A 21,122-nucleotide genomic window follows, 5' to 3' on the forward strand; every position below is an offset into this window, starting at 1 on the left:
ATTTGGTGAGCTTTGCTGTGCAGTTCTTGCATCTAAGACAATCACTAACAACTGGGCAGTTGATTCATAACGTGTCCATGGACTTGTTTTTACAACATCAAGACTTTAGGTTAAAATTCATATGAATGTATAAGGGAAAGAGCATATTTTAGGTCCTGTAACTGGTCACCTTTTCCAAGTTTTCTTCACTAGTTAATTTTAAAGGGTTCTGCGAAGTAACAATGGTGTATACACATTTTCAATGTAGTCTCTCAATTAATATGAGCTCATAAAAACTGCATGCATAAAAGTTAAAGCTTTTTAAAAAGCCTAAATTATACTTTTAGATGGGCAACTACCCATGTTGCCTTTTTGTTAAGTCCCATTTAAATAGATACGAACAAAATGTTCATATACACACAGAAGAGACTGACATTTATTTCCATAATATTTGAATAGCTTTGTTCCTAATGCAGAAGCCTGAGAGGAGAATTTAATGATATCTCAGAGAGAATTCACAGAGAGAACATGCAGAGGAAACTCTGCAGATGAAATTACAATCTGCCGGTTTAATTTTGTAATTAACAAAATGCTGCATTCCCCAAACTGATCTTTGAGGGTTACAGTGCATCCGGAAAGTATTCACAGCGCTTCACTTTTTCCACATTTTGTTATGTTACAGCCTTATTCCAAAATGGATTAAATTCATTTTTTCCTCAAAATTCTACAAAACAATACCCCATAATGACAATGTGAAAGAAGTTTGTTTGAAATCTTTGCAAATTTATAAAAATAAAAAAAACAACCGAAAAAAAAAAAGTATTCACAGCCTTTGCCATGACACTCAAAATTGAGCTCAGGTGCATCCTGTTTCCACTGATCATCCTTGAGATGTTTCTACAACTTGACTGGACTCCACCTGTGGTAAAATCAGTTGATTGGACATGATTTGGAAAGGCACACACCTGTCTATATAAGGTCCCACAGTTAACAGTGCATGTCAGAGCACAAACCAAGCCATAAAGTCCAAGGAATTGTCTGTAGACCTCCGAGACAGGATTGTATCGAGGCACAGATCTGGGGAAGGGTACAGAAAAAGTTCTGCAGCATTGAAGGTCCCAATGAGCACAGTGGCCTCCATCATCCGTAAACGGAAGAAGTTTGGAACCACCAGGACTCTTCCTAGAGCTGGCCGCCTGGCCAAACTGAGTGATCGGGGGAGAAGGGCCTTAGTCAGGGAGATGACCAAGAACCCGATGGTCACTCTGACAGAGCTCCAGCATTTCTCTGTGGAGAGAGGAGAACCTTCCAGAAGAACAACCATCTCTGCAGCACTCCACCAATCAGGCCTGTATGGTAGAGTGGCCAGACGGAAGCCACTCCTCAGTAAAAGGCACATGAAAGCACGCCTGGAGTTTGCCAAAAGGCACCTGAAGGACTCTCAGATCATGAGAAACAAAATTATCTGGTCTGATGAAACAAAGATTGAACTCTTTGGCCTGAATGGCAAGCGTCATGTCTAGAGGAAACCAGGCACCGCTCATCACCTGGCCAATACCATCCCTACAGCGAAGCATGGTGGTGGCAGCATCATGCTGTGGGGTTTTTCAGCGGTAGGAACTGGGAGACTAGTCAGGATCGAGGGAAAGATGAATGCAGCAATGTGCAGAGACATCCTTGATGAAAACCTGCTCCAGAGCGCTCTGGACCTCAGACTGGGGTGAAGGTTCATCTTCCAACAGGACAACGACCCTAAGCACACAGCCAAGATAACAAAGGAGTGGCTATGGGACAACTCTGTGAATGTCCTTGAGTGGCCCAGCCAGAGCCCAGACTTGAACCTGATTGAACATCTCTGGAGAGATCTGAAAATGGCTGTGTACCGATGCTCCCCATCCAACCTGATGGAGCTTGAGAGGTCCTGCAAAGAAGAATGGGAGAAACTGCCCAAAAATAGGTGTGCCAAGCTTGTAGCATCATACTCAAAAAGACTTGAGGCTGTAATTGGTGCCAAAGGTGCTTCAAAAGTATTGAGCAAAGGCTGTGAATACTTATGTACATGTGATTTTTTTTCGTTTTTTATTTTTAATAAATTTGCAAAGATTTCAAACAAACTTCTTTCACATTGTCATTATGGGGTGTTGTTTGTAGAATTTTGAGGAAAATAATGAATTTAATCCATTTTGGAATAAGGCTGTAACATAACAAAATGTGGAAAAAGTGAAGCGCTGTGAATACTTTCCGGATGCACTGTATGGGGCTATCACTTTATAATAACTTTCTTAAAGAAAGATAGAACAAGCACACTTTTCAAGCCAAACATTTAACTTAAAAAGTACTCTGGGGGGCCTGGGTAGCTCAGCGAGTACTGACGCTGACTACCGCCCCTGGAGTCACGAGTTCGAATCCAGGGTGTGCTGAGTGACTCCAGCCAGGTCTCCTAAGCAACCAAATTGGCCCAGTTGCTAGGGAGGGTAGAGTCACATGGGATAACCTCCTCGTGGTCGCGATTAGGGGGTCTCGCTCTCAATGGGGCAAGCGGTAAGTTATGCGTGGATCGCGGAGAGTAGCATGAGCCTCCACATGTTGTGAGACTCTGCGGTGTCATGCACAGCGAACCACATGATAAGATGTGTGGGATTGGCAGTCTCAGAAGTGGAGGCAACTGAGACTTGTCCTCTGCCACCCGGATTGAGACGAGTAACCGTGCCACCACGAGGACCTACTAAAGTAGTGGGAATTGGGCATTCCAACATTGGGAGAAAAGGGGATAAAGGATGATCTAGTTGGACATTTTCACATTGCGGATGGACTGAAAATCAATTCAACAGTATTCAAGAGGACCATGATCTTCATGCAGGAGGCTCCTTCAAATGCGTTCCATTGCTGAGCTAGCCATAAAAGGCTTAAAACAAATGATTGAATAATGACCTGGCCCCCTTTCTCACCTGAATTTAAGCCAATTAAGAACTTGTGAGCCCTTCTCAAACATGAGATTTACAGTGAGTGAAAACTGTACGTTCCATATTTTTTAAAAACATCTGGGATGTGGTGGCTGCTTCAGCTTAAATTGGTATAGAACACATAATGAAACTCGCAAATTCTATGGATGGAAGTTTCATGAAAGTTTTCAAAAAGAAGTGTGGTTATATTGCCCACTAAATATCTTGAATAATTTTTTTGTTATTTTACACTAGTTATTTATTAAAACATTCCTTATTTGCTCTTAAATTTTAAGGTTAGAGGAGGAAAAAATTAAGTGTTACCTTGTTGCCTAATAACTGCTCACACAAATATTAGAGAATTCCTGCAACTCCACTAAGAAACCCAAATCTCCCTTTTTCTTTTTTAAAGCTGAAGTATGTGATTTCTGCAACACTAGCGCCACCGAATGGATTTGCAAAAATAAAAAACATTTCATACAACTTTCTGAATATGCCCCTCATCTGCAGTTGATCAAACAAAGAGATAGTCCCGCTCCCAACTCACACCATTGGTTGAATAATATTGTTGGGGCAGGTCTTAGCAGGTCACTCAAAACAAACACAGGAATTTTTATAGCGCCACAGAAAGATAGTGTTTATAGTTTTTGAGAAAATTAACCTATGAATGGCTTACTTGTAGTTGTCTCTGCAAATTAAGCTGGGATAGGAGAAAGTATTTTAACAGAAATGTTACATACTTCAGCTTGAAATATTCAGTTTTGATACAAGACAAAGTTTTAGGAATCACTGACCATGTTGTGTCTGTTTAATATTCAAATTAATAAAGAGAAACACTAACTGCCTAATAATAATTATTATTATTATGCACACAGTGTACATCCACTAAAAAACACCCAGACACCACCTGCTTGAAATCATTTGAGAAATGTCTCAGCAAAGTTAGTTCTGAGAAAAACTCTAGCATCATTTTTTTGAAGATGCCACAGATTTGATATTTTGTTGTCTTATATAATAACATTTTATGTATATAATAACAATAGACATTTGTAATTGTGACTTAAGTGTCCAAATACATTTTGGGGCTCACTGCATTCCAAATTCTCCTTCAATCTCTCATGCATCATGCTTTACCTGGCCTTTGATGATATGCATAAATCGAGACATGATCTCAGGGCACTCCAGCAGGAAGTGGAAGTGATTGAAGATAATTTTTGGATTCCTGGGAACAAAAGACAAGTGATTAGTTGACTGATGTGAGGAGGAGTGTTTTTGAAAGTATAGAGCTAAACATACTATACACAAAAACACATACAGTTAATTTCATAATTTAATAGATGCTCTTGACTTACCTTGTGACAAAACACTTGAGAACCTCATCATGTTTACAGACAAACTCGATGAATCGAGGAGAGGTCAAGCTAGATAACAGAGAAACAACATGAGTATGCAGTGCTTTAGACTTGCAGATGAGACTATATAAATGATGCTTTAATTAAAAGGTGATTTAATAATCCAATTACATTTTCATTAGAGAACATTAGCAGCAGCTTGTGAGGAGACATAATGAACTCTCAAACTGAAGCAGCTTTCATGAGGAGATGTTCATGATGTGACCATAAATACTCCACCTGGCTCTGCTATACTCACCTAAATTTCACTCTTTCTCTTACACACCATCAACCTAAAAGGTGCCACTGATGCCGAAGCCAGCAATATTAGTCAAGGTCACTTACACCCAAAACAATAGTATATTCTTTTATATTTTTCATGTTTTTAATGATTATTTGATCATTTCCCCCCCTTCTCTGACCCTTACAATTAAACAGGCTGTTTAAGACTTCTATATGTACATGAAATCTGTTATGATTGGCTAACATCTGCGTACCAGCATAGTTCACACAGTCAATTAGGGCAGGTCGAGTTTCTGAAAAGTGAATAGGTGACATTTAAATGTGGGCTGTCATTTGTCAATGAGTAGGACTGGTAAGCGAGAAACCGTTTCTTTTTCTGAATCTGTTCTATTTTAAAAAAAAACTTTTATACCGGAACTGTAAGATTTTCATGACTGATTCCATATACAGTTTCACAACAGTTAGTCGACTATTAAAAACAGTACTCGAATATCGCAAATTTATTTTCCTTTGCGCATTTGCCTATGATGGCCAACATTGAATTATACAGTTCTTACCCTGTGAATCTCTGCAAATCTTGCCATTACAATGGAGTCCCCAGGGGGGTGCTGTGAATGTGTGTCGTCAAGGTGTTGGATGAGAGAATGAGATATGATGGCCTCTTTGTGTGCTTTCAAGCAAGGCCAAGTGTAGCAATACTTGTATTGTTTTGATTTTTATTGAATTCTTCTCTATCTTGTTGGAGTCACACATACCAACGGACAAAGATCTGTTTTTATGCTGGAAAGGAAATGCAAAGTTGTACAAGAAACTCGGAAGCTTAGGGGGGTCTGGGTAGCTCAGTGAGTGAAGACGCTGACTACCACCCCTGGAGTTGTGAGTTCGATTCCAGGGCATGCTGAGTGACTCAAGCCAGGTCTCCTAAGCAACCAAATTGGTCCGGTTGCTAGGGAGGGTAGAGTCACATGGGGTAACCTCCTCGTGGTCGCTATAATGTGGTTTTCGCTCTCGGTGGGGCACGTGGTGAGTTGTGCTTGGATGCCTCAGAGAATAGCGTGAAGCCTCCACACGCACTATGTCTCCGTGGTAACACGCTCAACAAGCCACGTGATAAGATGCGCGGATTGGTGGTCTCATACGCAGAGGCAACTGAGATTCGTCCTCTGCCACCCGGACTGAGGCTAGTCACTTCGCCACCACGAGGACTTAAGAGCACATTGGGTATGGGTCATTCCAAGCTGTGGAGAAAAGGGGAGGAAAAAAAAGAAACTCGGAAGCTTATCAGACTGCTATGTGCAGTAAATCTGAACACGGGCAAAGCACTTTTTATAAAAAGCCAACTTTCACCACTTGTTTTCTGAATAATAACATGTAAAATGAAAAAATGTGATAGCCTTTATACAGACGCAGAGTTTATATATGTGCATTACCCTTATGCTGTCAGTATTGGATTCTATGTAAGCTCCAGGTGAGTGCAAATGTTTTTTTACAGTTATTTTTTATTATTAATGCATATTGTTAATTTGCTTCTTTGAAACCGTTCCTGGTAACATTTATGAATAAAACTAAATATAATTTCACGTTCGTGTCATTCTTGATATTTTTAACTGACACTTAAATTTACAAATAATCGATAACTCGTTTTTTTGTTGGTTACACCCTGTCTACACCAGACGAGAGTTATGTCACATTGCAGCAGCTTGAGGCTGTCTACACTAGATTCATCGAAACGAATGTTCTAAATAGTTTATTTGTCTTGTTGGCAGGAGCAGCACCAGTACGTGCTGTTCAAAATGGCTGTTTACTGTCGTCACGGCGTAAAAACTATATGCTAAATTTTTATTTGTAGCAAGTAAACTAGAGATCCATGAGCACAATTATTTCTTAGTTTTATTTCAAGCAATTTGATAGCATAGTGAAGTCCTTCATATGGTAAGCATCCAGATTACATTTCAATAAATTACATAGGCTGATTGACAAAGGTGTGCTAGGCCTACCCAAAATTCTGTTTTATTATTATGCATTCGGTCTCAGACATTTGGCATACTGGTCGCTTCCACCTGAGAGAGCCCCTCCTTGGTTTTGTATTGAACAGGAAGTTCTTGCCCCTATTTCGCCATTGCAAAGCCTTTCTATTAAACTAACCGGAGAAGTTGTTACACCCCGTTATCTCGCATTTGCACTTGGTATGGACAAAAGTGTCCAGAGTGTTTAAATCTGACATTTATTAAAATGTTGCCTCAAGCATATGGCTGAACCCAAAATAATGTATTAATAAGTCCCCTTTCTGCTGGTCAGAGTGGATTGTGAGGGAGGTTAATACGCTCGGTGACCTATATGAGAGTGGAGTGTTGAAATCCTTTGAAAATATGGTTCAACATGTTGGGATTCCCAGATCTCAGTTCTTTAGGTTTTTACAGCTGCACCACCTGCTCTGTACTATTTTTAGGAGTAGCATACACCCCTCTAAAGCGGCAGATACCCTGGAATGGTGATTACTGCTTTTGGAAAAGGTCATGAGGCATCAGTGTATTACTCCCTGTTAATTCAGAGTCTGGGGGACGGAGCTTCAACTTCTCTTAAGAGATTATGGGAGAAAGAGTTAAACTTGGTATTGGAGGAGGGAGTGTGGTCTATTCTAAAAAACGTCAAGTCTACATCTAAAGATGCAAGGGTGAATCTGATGCAATTTAAGATTTTACATCGATTCTATTTGACCCCCTCTAGATTGTATAGGCTTGGTCTTAAAGACTCACCCACCTGCTGGCGATGCCAATCAGAAGACAGGGACACAACCCATATTTTTTGGTGGTGTGTTAAGATCCAAGAATTTTGGTTGAGGGTTCAGAGATTTATGTGTGACGTATTGGACACTCAATTTTCATTTTGCCCCAGACTCTGTATCTTAGGTGATGGGGCGGTCATTAATATAGACATTTAAAAAGTTGTGTCTTAGCTGGAGTTATGATCGGCAGACAGATCATTCTCAGGGGATGGAAGTTGGCTGGAGCACCCTCATTTCAGGAGTGGTGCAAAGAGATGGGTGGGGTGGCGGCACCATCAATCATGCCACGCTCCAAATCACTGAGATCAAATTTTTCCCCCATTCTGATGGTTGATGTGAACATGAACTGAAGCTCCAACAGTCTCAATAATTTCCTCAGAATGGTGCCAAAAACAAAAAACATCCAGTGAGCGGCAGTTCTGTGGCTGGAAATGCCTTGTCGATGAGAGAGGTCAACAGAGAATGTCCAGACTGGTTCGAACTGACAAAGTCTACGGTAACTCAGATAACCGCTCTGTACAATTGTTGTGAGAAGAATAGTATCTCAGAATGCTATTCCGAGATGCGGGTTGGCGCTGTTTTGGTGGCACGAGGGGGACTTTCACAATATTAGGCAGGTGGTTTTTATGTATAATTAACGTTATACAAAGCCATATAAACATAAAAAATTCTATAAAAATAAAAAAATCTATAATTAACCTTAGTAACCTTTGCCTTCAAAGCAGCACTAATTCTCCTTTAGGTACACCCGGACACAGTTTTTCTTGGTTTTTGGCAGATAGGATGTTCCAAGCTTCTTAGAGAATTCACCACATTTCTTCTATCTACTTAGGCTCAATTGCTTCTGTCTCTTCATGTCTCTTCCAAACTGACTCGATGTTCAGTGGGGGGTTCTGTTGTGGCCATGCCATCTGTTGCAGGGCTCCCTGTTCTTCTATTCTATTCTATTCTATTCTATTCTATTATATTATATATTACACGTATTTGCAAAAGGAATATTTGGGAGACTCTCCTATTGACATGCTAAAGTGAAGATATAAATAACCATTAAAGGTGCACTCAGTAACTTTTGTCTTTGTGTCATCTTGGACTTACACTGACACCTAGCAGCTTGGATGCAGCATCATTTAAAATCAATAGATTTCAGCTTCAGATGCCATTGTAAAAATTCACTATTCACAGTCAGCCATGATTACTTTAATCAATGAGTGAAAGTGTCAAATAACAGGACAGTTACTGAGGTCATGATTTCCTACATATGTTGCAAAATTACAATTCATGTCTTTAGGAGTTAAACGTTTATAATGAGGAATAAATTACCAAGTGCACCTTTAAGACAAATGTTTTTTTGTGAAACATCTTACGTGCCTAAGACTTTTGCACAGTACTGTATGTATATACAGTATATGTACTCTATGGAAATGTTTCCTTTATGCTTGCATCATTTATATTCTTCAAAGTATCGTTTTTTTAACTCTGCTTCATACATTTTATATCATTTTTCCAGCAGAAGTGTTTTGCATAGGGCAAAAATGTTGTGGGAAGACATAGTTTGTTTGATTTTCTAAAAAAAAAATAATACCCTCTAACATGACTGGTTGGACAGTTTCTTCATTTAATATGAGCTCATAATTTAGGTTTCATAATTCAATATAGGCATCGATAAATCACATTCAGTTTACTAGCGAGTGTGGTGCCTTCCTTATGGCATGGGAGTGGATTATGAATGAACGTGCACACGACCCCTATTTACGAATGTTTGGAATTCAGTCAAAGGTCTAACTTTGCAATACTAGTCTTACCCATGTGGCATCTGACAGGAACAGCACATGTAGAAGGTCTGTATCACAGCACTCAGGCGATTGGCAATCATGGACATGACATCCTGGCCATCGGCGTATCCCTCCGGCGTCTTTATCACAGCTTTGGCATTCAGCAGCAGTGGAGGAGTTTCACTGGACAGAGAGGATTCAGACTCCTGCTTCTTCAGGAGAAGTGAGGCGATGTCATTTCCTGAGGACAACGCGCTGGCGTCTCTGCACTCTTTATCCAGTTCAGTGGAGATGAGCACCAGCCACTCCTCCAGTGAGTGCCATAACAGTTCCAGAGGCTAAACAATGACATCAACTACACTGGATCACTGGATTCCAGTTATTCTTCTATGCAGCACTCAACACTAGGGCCGGGCAATATATAGAATATATATACAATATGTTCTATATGATTTTCAGGGTTCAACAATAAAGGCCCCGGCACACTTCATACAAAATCGAAGAACGATGGGTGTGACAATTTCAAACAGGTGTTTTTGAGTCAGTTTCGGTGGATTGTAACCGCTCGCCTGTGCGAACTTTCAGGTAAACTTTGTTCTGGATGCTAAACAACATCCTACTGCCATTGGTCAACATCTTCGGTAGTTGTGACCTAGAGCTCAACCTACTTTGAGGCCGACAACTAATTTTGTTTACATTCTTCATTTAGTAAAGATCAGTCAACATGAACACACCAGCATGCAGATTTATAAGCGAGCTGGTGCATACGTACCTACATCTGTATGATCATTCACTTACAGGGTTGGGAGAGTTACTTTTGAAATGTATTCCACTACAGATTACATGCTGTAAAATGTAAAATGTAATTTGTAACGTATTCCGTTAGATTACTCAAGGTCGGTAACGCATTCTAAATTCTTTGGATTACTTCTTCAGCACTGGTAGATTTTTTCACTTGTTTTGACTATAAAAACTCTGCCAGTACAGTAAGACAAAATACACATGTTAAAAATACATTCTCTGAAAAACCTAAATATCTTATGCAGTGTTGTTTCTAAAAAAAGGTAAATCAAACTGATCTTGTTTTAAGGATTTTTAGACATTTTTACAGGAAAATAATAAAACAATTATTATCAAGAATACGATTTTTGCCCTCATCAAAGGACTTACTAGAAAAAAGAAATTATGATCCAACGTGAATTTTCTTGATAAAAAATATGATTGTGCATGTAAAATGGCTAGAAATAGCATTTTAGCTTAGCGTAAAGCTGACAATTTACACAAGGTTTATTTCTATTTCTTCTGCTCCAAACTTACTTCAAACTTACTTCTCTGTCTGCCCGTATGAATGTAACACATCATAAGAAAGTGTTTCACCGCTGTTCAAATGCACTTTGGATCACATCATTTATATGGATAAATGTTTTCCATCTGAAAGGACTAAATATTAAATGAAACAAATGACAATAAAATGCAAAGTAATCTCTTCAGTAATCAAAATACTTTTTGAATGTAACTGTATTCTAATTACCAATTATTTAAATTTTAACTGTAGTGGAATACAGTTACTAATATTTTGTATTTTAAATATGTAATCCTGTTACATGTATTCCGTTACTCCACAACACTGTTCACTTAGAGACATTTTCCAAGACCATGTCATGCGATTTTTTTATTATTTAGTTTAGTCTACAAAAGGAATCAAATCTACTCAGAATCTAGCGCCAATTCACTCTTTTGTTTGATATTCTGCTACACTTGTGTGTCGTCTGCAGCCTAAATCTATCTACACATCTGCCCAAAGTGAGATATGCCTCTTATCATCATTCTTTTGTCTATATTTTGTCCATTAACACTCATTTATACACATATCTTTGCAGTAGTATCTATGTCATCATAAAATGCAAGAGCAGAGTATAGTCGGTGCGTATTACATAAGGAATAATTGACGACGGACCGTTGAATTGTTGAATAATAATGCACACCCGAGGTGGTAATGCGGTCACGACGTGCAGCAATTCAATGGGCCGGAGTCAATTATTCCGCATATACCATGGTTACCACACCTTAATACATCAGTCAGGGTTTTATCTCAAGACATTTTCTGGTTTTCGTCCCTAAAACGCTCTTGTGAGTGGAACTACTTTCTTCCGCCACAGATTCAGCATCTTACTTTAATACAGCTCAAGCCTTCGTTGCTAATTCGAAAACGTCATGTCAGAACTAGCAACGGAGGCTCGCACTGCTTTTACTCAAGGACATACTGGAGTAATAAGGTAGTGCATTTGTGCATGTGTGTGTGAGTTTGTATTTGAGGGATCAAAAGAGAGAAACTCACAAAATGAAATATATATTGCTTCTGGGATTACCTTTTTTGTTGCAGCTCTCATCAGAAGTAACATCGCTTCAAAATTGCCAAGATGCATGACGCAATATTCCCATTATAAACCTTAACTTTTACTCTGTTTTTCTCTCACAAGTATGTTTGGGCCTTAAGTGTGTGTGTTACGCGTATAATGTGTGTCCACGAGTGTGTGTGTGTGTGTGTGTGTGTGTGTGTGTGTGTGAGAGGGGGAGCTCGAAGGTGTTTCCTACAGATATTTCAGATAATATAGAAACTGTTGTATTGATCAAGTGTATCTAGCTTTGAGGCACCTCAAGCCTTCATTGCTAATTCGAAAAACGTCACGTAAGAACCAGCAACGGAAGATGAGCTGCTTCTCTCTCTCTCTCTCTCTCTGTGTATGTGTGTGAGAGCGAAACGGGGGGTGGGGGGAAGCGCAGTGCTTTCCACTACAGCTATGTGAGGCTGATTAGGGCGAAATACATTGAAACATTAAAAGTTATTTCGGATAATAGAAATTGTTGTATTGATCAAGTCACGAGGGTGCGGCTCTATTCATCGGTCGCGACTCAAGTCTCAGTGCATGTGTGTGCACATGTGTGTGAGAGTGTGTAAGGGAGATGAGGGGGTGGGAGGGCTCTTTCTAACCGAAATTGAAATAAATGTAGGATATTTTAGACATTGTTTGACGTTCTTAACCGATTTACTTCAACCAATGACTTTGTTTTAATTTGTTATTTTGTTGTGGAAGCCTGTAGGGCTCTTTGAAATAACTGAAATAATTTGGCGAAGTGATATTTAGAACGTCCGTGAACCAATCAGAATCAAGCATTCAACAGACCCATGGTATAAAGCCACATATAGCATGTTAGTGCATTAGCGCCATGCATGTAGAACGTAAACATGACAAATTACATATCTACTCCATACATATTACTCGAGTAGTTAAAACAGCTTCTTATACTGACCTCATGTGAATTCTACTCACAGAATGAGTCATGAAGTCATTGGTAACACATTTAATTGTAGCATTAGTTAAGGTTTTACATGTAGTCTTATGCATCCTCATATTTAAAGGCTTCTCTAAAAGCAGTGTGGCTGGTGTCTGAATGTTTCTAACTTCTTTTTGGCTCGGAGCGAAGAACGAAGAAGCACTTCACCATTAGTATGCCGGGGCCTTAAGGATGGCCTGCTGGCCCGGGGCCAGTGTGAAAGAGTTTTGGGCCAGATGACTGAACAGTTACACTTGCCTTACTGGGTAAAGATGTGCTTTAGGTAGAGTCTAGCTGGCTAGTTAAGTCAGAGTATTTCTCTACAGACTCTAAAAGTGACCTTATAGATCGCTTCCCTTATAATGAATGATGCTGTGGAAGTCATGCGCTTGCAGCGTTAACTACCTTCGTGTCTACTAGGAACAGATTACAAGATTTTTTTGCAATGTCCACTGACCTTGAACACCTGGTTACGGGGCGTCTTGTTGCCATTGTAGCCCATGTCATTCCCACTGTTTGGAGAGGATGGTCCAAGACAGAACACATGACAGAAGATGCGGACAATCCGGAGTAAACTCTTCATTTGCACCTCAAAGTTACTGGACAAACTGAAAGGGAATAAGAGAAATAGAATTGTGTGCAAAGGAAGTTCTAAATAAGACAAGGACTTTTTAAAAGAAGGATGGGCAGGCTGTGACTGAGACATACCTTAGCAGTTTATGCCCATTTGTGGTGGCCACCTCAGCCAAGCTGGTGAGAATCCTCTGGTAGTTGGAGTCATTCTGCTGTGAGACGTGCTCTAACACTTGCCTGAGCTGAACGTATGCACACAACAACATCCACAGTCAATATTTTATGGCCATTTATGCACATAAACTCATCGATGGGAAAAGAGGGAGGTGTGCGGTACCATGTTCTCTTTAATGTCTTCATTCTGGGTCATCTGTATCAGCGTCTGAAACAGTCTGCTGTGATGCTGGATGAGAATTTCACATGTTTCGCCATATCCACCCTGAAATTAGTTACACTCTGAGCTTTAGTAGTCGTAATAAGAGCAGTGTAAAAAAAAAATTAAAAAAAATTACATATTCCTTCATTACTGACAGATTACTCCAAATGTATCTTTAGGTATTTATAGAGCTGGTTCCGGAAGTAAAAATCCCACTTCATTCATAAAAACGTGCTTGATAGCAGAATTCCTGGTGAACAACCACATTATCCATGGTCCCGAAGAGAAAGCTTCACCAATGAGAGAACCACGGCCAACGGAGCCTGCTAAACAAGGCCAGGAGCGACTGCCCACTCCCATGACGTACTGTGAATGACGCAATCGAGTCTTAAACTACTTGTCTATTTGTACATATCGGAATATTTTGCAATAAACTATACTTATAATAAAAAACCTAAAATCAATAGTTTTATATATTCCCATAGTTTTTAATTCGACCACGCCATTCACGGTGCTTCATGGGATTGCAGTTCGTGCCCTCATGAAAGGCCGTAAGTACACAGTCTTGTACCATTGTCTTTTTGTCCAATTTTCAAATAGATTTTTGCTTTAAAACAAAGTTTGCAATGTTGTGATTCACCTCTAAGCTGGTTGGTTTGGTTCATAGCTCTTTTTATGGAGAATTTTATGAAAAGCCTATGTAAAAAATGAATAGGAAAAATACTTCCAGAACTTGTGCGATCTCTACATCTAATAAAATAATTTAAACTCATATCATTTTTTCATGTCCATGTATTTATTTATTTGGCAAGTAGTCTTGTAATAAGCTGGATAATGAGTAGACAGACATTTGTGCAAAATAAACACCAACAGCAGTCCAACGCAAACTGGGGAGGTGGAATTCAGCTGTTCAGAGAGTTCTTTATTCTCACATAATACATTTTTTTAAACGTAAATCAATATATCATGTCCACTTACTTAGTTATTAGTAGAGTGAGCAAGTTGTTATCGCAAAATAAACCCCTTCAAGGTAATACAAGACCCATTTGCCTGATCATCCTGTCGAGGTTTATTTTGCAATAACAACCGGCTGACTGTATATTTTCCCTTACATTCAACATGTGGCGACAGTAATAGTACCATCAAAATATTTACATTGAGAAAGACTTATTACAATCACCCCCAAAAACGTACTATTGCCACAGGGTTTTAACCGACTGCATTTTAAAAAAGCACACCCCAAAGCAATAATATCATTGTTTTAATACTTAAAGTTACAGAATATTTTTCAACCTAACATGATAAAAAAAAAAAAAATTAAAAAAAAAAAAAATCTGGAATAATAAAAGTTAAAAGTCTAAGTGATATCTAAATTGTAATGTGAAATAGGTGAAATGTTTTTTTTTTTTTTTTTTTTTCACTAAAATATACTAATTCTAGTCTTCAACATCCCTAAAAATATACTTGGGTCATTTAAAAAAAAAACAAAAAAAAACATTGACATTCCGACTTACAAAATATTGAAATTTTTAAATCAGTTCTGTTCGGTTTTCTTCCATAAAAGCTAAGGGTAAACATTATATCTTTTTTACATCTTGACATTGTTTTTAATCATAAAGGTTTTTAACTGTTTTTAATAATCAACTTGACTGTTGTTCTTTATTAAATTATTTAATTTTGTTTAACGAATGAAGCAAGGCTTGTAACACCAGTGACTAATTGTCTTAAAAGATTAATTTTCTAAGATGGCGTAAATAGCGTCACAAAACACACAACACTGATCAAACTAAAATTAATAAATCAAATCATTAAATCAACTTTAATATACAGTTGTGCTCAAAAGTTTGCATACCCTGGCAGAAATTGTGAAATTTTGGCATTGATTTTGAAAATATGACTTTTATTTAAGGGTAGTGATCATATGAAGCCATTTATTATCACATAGTTGTTTGGCTCCTTTTTAAATCATAATGATAACAGAAATCACCCAAATGGCCCTGATCAAAAGTTTACATACCCTTGAATGTTTGGCCTTGTTACAGACACACAAGGTGACACACACAGGTTTAAATGGCAATTAAAGGTTAATTTCCCACACCTGTGGCTTTTTAAATTGCAATTAGTGTCGGTGTATAAATAGTCAATGAGGTTGTTAGCTCTCACGTGGATGCACTGAGCAGGCTAGATACTGAGTCATGGGGAGCAGAAAAGAACTGTCAAAAGACCTGCGTAACAAGGCAATGGCACTTTATAAAGATATCCAAAGCCTTGAAAATGCCAGTCAGTACTGTTCAATCACTTATTAAGAAGTGGAAAATTTGGGGATCTTTTGATACCAAGCCAAGGTCAGGTAGACCAAGAAAGATTTCAGCTACAAATGCCAGAAGAATTGTTTGGTATGCAAAGAAAAACCCACAGGTAACCTCAGGAGAAATACAGGCTGCTCTGGAAAAAGACGGTATGGTTGTTTCAAGGAGTACAATACGACAAAACTTGAACTAAAATGAGCTGCATAGTCGAGTTGTCAGAAAGAAGCCTTTACTGCGCCAGTGCCACAAAAAAGCCCAGTTACAATATGCCCGACAACACCTTGACATGCCTCACAGCTTCTGGCACACTGTAATTTGGAGTGACGAGACCAAAATAGAGCTTTATGGTCACAACCATAAGCGCTATGTTTGGAGAGGGGTCAACAAGGCCTATAGTGAAAAGAATACCATCCCCACTGTGAAGAATGGTGGTGGCTCACTGATGTTTTGGGGGGGGTGTGAGCTCTAAAGGCATGGGGAATCTTGTGAAAATTGATGGCAAGATGAATGCAGCATGTTATCAGAAAATACTGGCAGATAATTTGCATTCTTCTGCACGAAAGCGGCACGTGGGACGCCCTTGGACTTTCCAGCACGACACTGACCCTAAGCACAAGGCCAAGTTGACCCTCCAGTGGTTACAGCAGAAAAAGGTGAAGGTTCTGGAGTGGCCATCACAGTTTCCTAACCTTAATATCATCGAGCCACTCTGGGGAGATCTCAAACATGCGGTTCATGCAAGACGACCGAAGACTTTGCATGACCTGGAGGCATTTTGCCAAGACGAATGGGCAGCTATACCACCTGCAAGAATTTGGGGCCTCATAGACAACTATTACAAAAGACTGCACGCTGTCATTGATGCTAAAGGGGGCAATACACAGTATTAAGAACTAAGGGTATGCAGACTTTTGAACAGGGGTCATTTCATTTTTGTCTTTGTTTCCATGTTTTGTTTTATGATTGTACCATTCTGTTATATCCAACAGTTGAATATGAATCCCATAAGAAATAAAAGAAATGTGTTTTGCCTGCTCACTCATGTTTTCTTTAAAAATGGTACATATATTACCAATTCTCCAAGGGTATGCAAACTTTTGAGCACAACTGTGTGTATGTGTGTGTATATTATATATATATATATATATATATATATATACACACACACACACACACACACACACTTTTCTTTAGTTGATTTAAATATTTGATTGTCAAGATTTTTTGAAAATGACCAAAGTATATTTTTAGTGAAATTGAAATTGTTTACTTTTAACTTGTATTATTCCAGAAAGTATATTTCACATGAACATTAACAGGGTCACCACTCTTTTCAAGGCACAATTTTCCAGGACATTTTATGAGCCCAACAACTGTCATATTTAAGCAAAAATACATGTGCCCATTTAAATCTAGCATTTATTTTGCCATTTTGTACAGCAGAAAAGCAGTTCACTACATGGACTAGTTTGATTATAAACCCCCTTAAAGCTGCAATTTAATTTAATAAATATATAGTCTGCTCTGCTGTCTGTCTTGTACTACACACAAACACAAAGCGTGCACGACGACGATGAGGTGTTTTCAATGTATGAGCAGCTGGCTTTTTTGTAGCGTGCAGCACGTGCAGATTATATATTTATTTAATTAAATCACAGACTTGTGCAGTTTAATCATCACATTATTATTATTTTATATCATATTCCATGACATTCAGCATTTTATAGCTAATGCCATTTTCATGACTAGATTCCGTGATTCTGTCCGTGCTTTCCGGATACAACGTGGTAACAGCGGTATAAGCAGACTCCGATAATTTAATTATTTCTTTTTATTATTAACATTTTTATTAAAACACAGAAAAACAAAACAAAATCAACTTTTAACACCCACTACCACCCCTCCTACTCCCCATCCCCAATCCCACCCCGAACCTCAACAAACACCCCTGTGGTCATACAAGAACACATACAAAAGAAAACAAAAACCAAACAACTAATAAAAAAATAAAAATAATAATAATATATATATTTAAATAAAAAAATAAAAAATATCACACACATTGACAATTACCCCTCTCTCCACTATTCCACCCGATAACCCTCCAAGAACATGAAGTATCCAAACTTCTTCTAAGGCTGCCCCTCTCTTCATCTCCGAGCACCACTCCTGAAATGGGGGCGCTCCAACCAACTTCCAACCCCTAAAATTCACCTGTCTGGCGACCATAACATTGGTTAGGACCCAATCCTCCACATGTTTATTCCCCACATTAATGACCACCCCATCTCCCAGGATACAGAATCTGGGGCAAAACAAAACCCGAGTGCCCAAGACGTCACATACAAAATTCTGAACCCTCAACCAAAACCCTTGGATCTTAATGCACCCCAAAAAACATGGGTTGTGCCTCCATCCTCCGACTGGCATCGCCAGCAGGTGGGTGTGTCTTTAAGACCAAGCCTATACAGTCTAGAGGGGGTCCAATAGAATCTATGTAAAATCTTGAATTGCATAAGGCGAACCCTTGCATCTCTAGATTCAGACTTGACATTTTTTAGAATCCTAGCCCACACTCCCTCTTCCAATACCAAGTTTAAATCTTTCTCCCATAATCTCTTGATAGAAGTTAGAGCTGTGTCCCCCAAACTCTGAATTAACAGGGAGTAATACACTGATGCTTCATGACCTTTTCCAAAAGCAAAAAAAAAAAAAAAAACTCCCAGAGTATCTGCCACTTTAGGGGGGTGTATGCTACTCCCAAAAGCAACACAGAGCAGGTGGAGCAGCTGTAAATACCTACAGAACAAAGATCTGGGAATCCCAAAATGTTGAACCAAATTTTAAAACGATCTCAACACTCCACTCTCATATAGGTCACCAAATGTAGTAAACCCCCCTCACAATCCACTCTGACCAGCAGAAAGGGGACTTATCAATACATAATTTTGGGTTCAGCCATATGCTCGAGGCAATATTAAAATAGATGTCCGAATTAAACACTCTGGACACTTTTGTCCATACCGAGTGCAAATGCAAGATAACAGGGTGTAATTTAACTTCTCCGGTTACTTTGATAGAAAGGCTTTGCAATGGCAAAATAGGGGCAAGAACTTCCTGTTCAATACAAAACCAGGGATGGGCTCTCTCAGGCGGAAGCAACCAGTGAGCCAAATGTCTATGACCGAATGCATGATAATAAAATTAAATCTTGGGTAGGCCTAGCCCACCTTTGTCAATCAGTCTAGGTACTTATTAAAATGTAATCTAGGATGCTTACTATTCCAAATGAAGGACTTCGCTATGCTATCAAATTGCTTAAAGTAAGAGAGGGGGACATTTATAGGGAGAGATTGTAACAGGTAGTTACATTTTAGAATACAGTTCATTTTAATAACATTAACCTTTCCAATCATAGATAAATGTAATGAAGCCCACCTGCCCACATCACTCGAAAAACTTTTTATTAAGGGGTCAAAATTAACTAACTAAATCAGACAAATTTGCTGCGAATAAAATGGCCAGATACTTAATGCCCTGTTTGGGCCACTGGAAGGTGCCCGGCTGGAAAGCCGTTACTGGGCAATACGCAGTCAGAGCCAGAGAGATATTTCCAAAATCTTAAAAAGATAATCCCATTCTACCATATCAAACACCTTTTCGGCATCAAGGGAGATGGTAGTGACTGAAGTCTGATCATTCGCCACTGACCACATACTGATGAAACACCTAATGTTATCAGAAGAGCTGTGGCCCCGAATAAACCCCACCTGATCTATATGTATAAGAGATGTCATAACTTAATCGGTTAGCCAAAATTTTTGACAATATTTTAACGTCTAGCTGGATCAGGGAAATTGGACGATAACTCTTACACTCGCTTGGATCTTTGTCTTTTTAAGAATCAGACTGATCTGGGCTTGTGTCATGGTTAGCAGAAGCTTTCCATTCTTTAATGATTCTGTATAAACTTCTAACAAAAGTGGAGCCAGTTCTGTAGCATAAGATCTAAAAATAAATTCAGCAGCAAAGCCGTCTGGCCCTGGAGCCTTGCCTGTAGACAAGGCCTTAATTACCTTGCCCAGCTCCTCCAAGGTTATCTCAGAATCAAGATCATTTTTTGCTCAGTCGTCAGTTTAGGAAGTTCTAAAGGTTCCACAAACTTTCTAATATCCTCATCAGTAGACGAAGATGTGGAACTATAGAGATCAAGATATAATTCTTTAAAAGCATTATTAATATCAATGGCCGAGGTAAAAATTTCACCACCAGCAGATTTCACTGAGGGAATGGTAGAAAAAGACTCTCTCTGCTTTATATATCTAGACAATAGCTTCCCTGCTTTGTCCCCCGACTCAAAGTATGACTGTCTTGCCCTGAATAACCAAAACTCCACCTTACATGACAAAATAATGTTATATCTGTATTTCAATCGGGTCAATTCCCTGAGGCCATCAGATGACATTCTGCACTTCAGCTCTGCCTCGGCACTTTTAATATTCCCTTCCAACTCCACGAGTTCTCGTGTTTTGGATTTTTTGATGAATGAGGCATACTGTATGATCCGACCCTATGAACGCCTTAAGTGCCTCCCAAGCCATGCCCACAGAGGATACTGAGGGCCAGTTTGTCTCCATATAAACATTGATTTCAGCCTTTAACATTTGTTGGAATTCAGGATTTTGCAAAAGGGATATATTAAAAGCACCAACTATAAGATTTCTTTTTCTCCATATGTGGCAACACCTCTAAACTCACCAGGGCATGATCTGAGACTAAAATGTTTCCAATTGAGATGTTTTCAACAGATGAAATTACATTTCAACAGATTACATTTCAACAGATGAAATGAGAGACTTGGATATAAAAAAAAAAAAAAATCTATTCTAGAATACATTTTATGGACTGATGAAAAAAAATTTTTTAGTCCCTACCAGATGGGTTCAAAAGTCTCCAAATATCTGTAAGACCAAGATTTTTACACATCCTGTGAAGTGTTAATATTGCTCTAGGAGGCTTACATGCTTCACTATGATCAAGGACTGAGTCCATCAATAGATTAAAGTCTCCTCCCAATTAGTGATGCAACGGTATGAGATTTTCACGGTTCGATAACCGTCTCACCGACACTATTCAATATATTCCTGGAAAGAATTTTGAATGAAGCCTTGGAAGACCACGAAGGCTCTGTAAGCATCGGAGGTAGGACAGTGACGAACCTGAGATTTGCCGACGACATTGACAGACTAGCCGGGAATGAAGAGGAGATCATCAATTTGGTGGAAAGGCTAGATAGAACATCGACAGCTTTCGGAATGCAAATTAATGCAGAAAAGAAGAAGTTGATGACGTACAACACCAATGGTATCGGCACCAACATAAAGATCGGCGACAAGAAGTTAGATATAGTCCCCAA

At 39.0% G+C, this 21,122-nt stretch overlaps 1 protein-coding gene across 3 annotated transcripts in view; it reads right to left on the minus strand.

Annotated features, from left to right (window-relative positions):
• Window positions 1–21,122, minus strand: part of hace1 (HECT domain and ankyrin repeat containing E3 ubiquitin protein ligase 1) — a 76,759-nt gene that overhangs the window by 28,701 nt on the left and 26,936 nt on the right. For all 3 annotated transcript variants that reach the window (XM_051720612.1, XM_051720613.1, XM_051720614.1), the window contains 6 exons: window positions 13,359–13,460; window positions 13,157–13,263; window positions 12,906–13,056; window positions 9,143–9,450; window positions 4,274–4,342; window positions 4,056–4,143 (listed from right to left, as the gene is read on the minus strand). In XM_051720612.1, coding sequence (XP_051576572.1) covers window positions 4,056–4,143; window positions 4,274–4,342; window positions 9,143–9,450; window positions 12,906–13,056; window positions 13,157–13,263; window positions 13,359–13,460 — 825 coding nt within the window. The remainder of the gene's footprint in view (window positions 1–4,055; window positions 4,144–4,273; window positions 4,343–9,142; window positions 9,451–12,905; window positions 13,057–13,156; window positions 13,264–13,358; window positions 13,461–21,122) is intronic.

Source organism: Myxocyprinus asiaticus, chromosome 16 (genome assembly GCF_019703515.2).
Source record: "Myxocyprinus asiaticus isolate MX2 ecotype Aquarium Trade chromosome 16, UBuf_Myxa_2, whole genome shotgun sequence".
Taxonomy (NCBI): Eukaryota; Metazoa; Chordata; class Actinopteri; order Cypriniformes; family Catostomidae; genus Myxocyprinus; species Myxocyprinus asiaticus.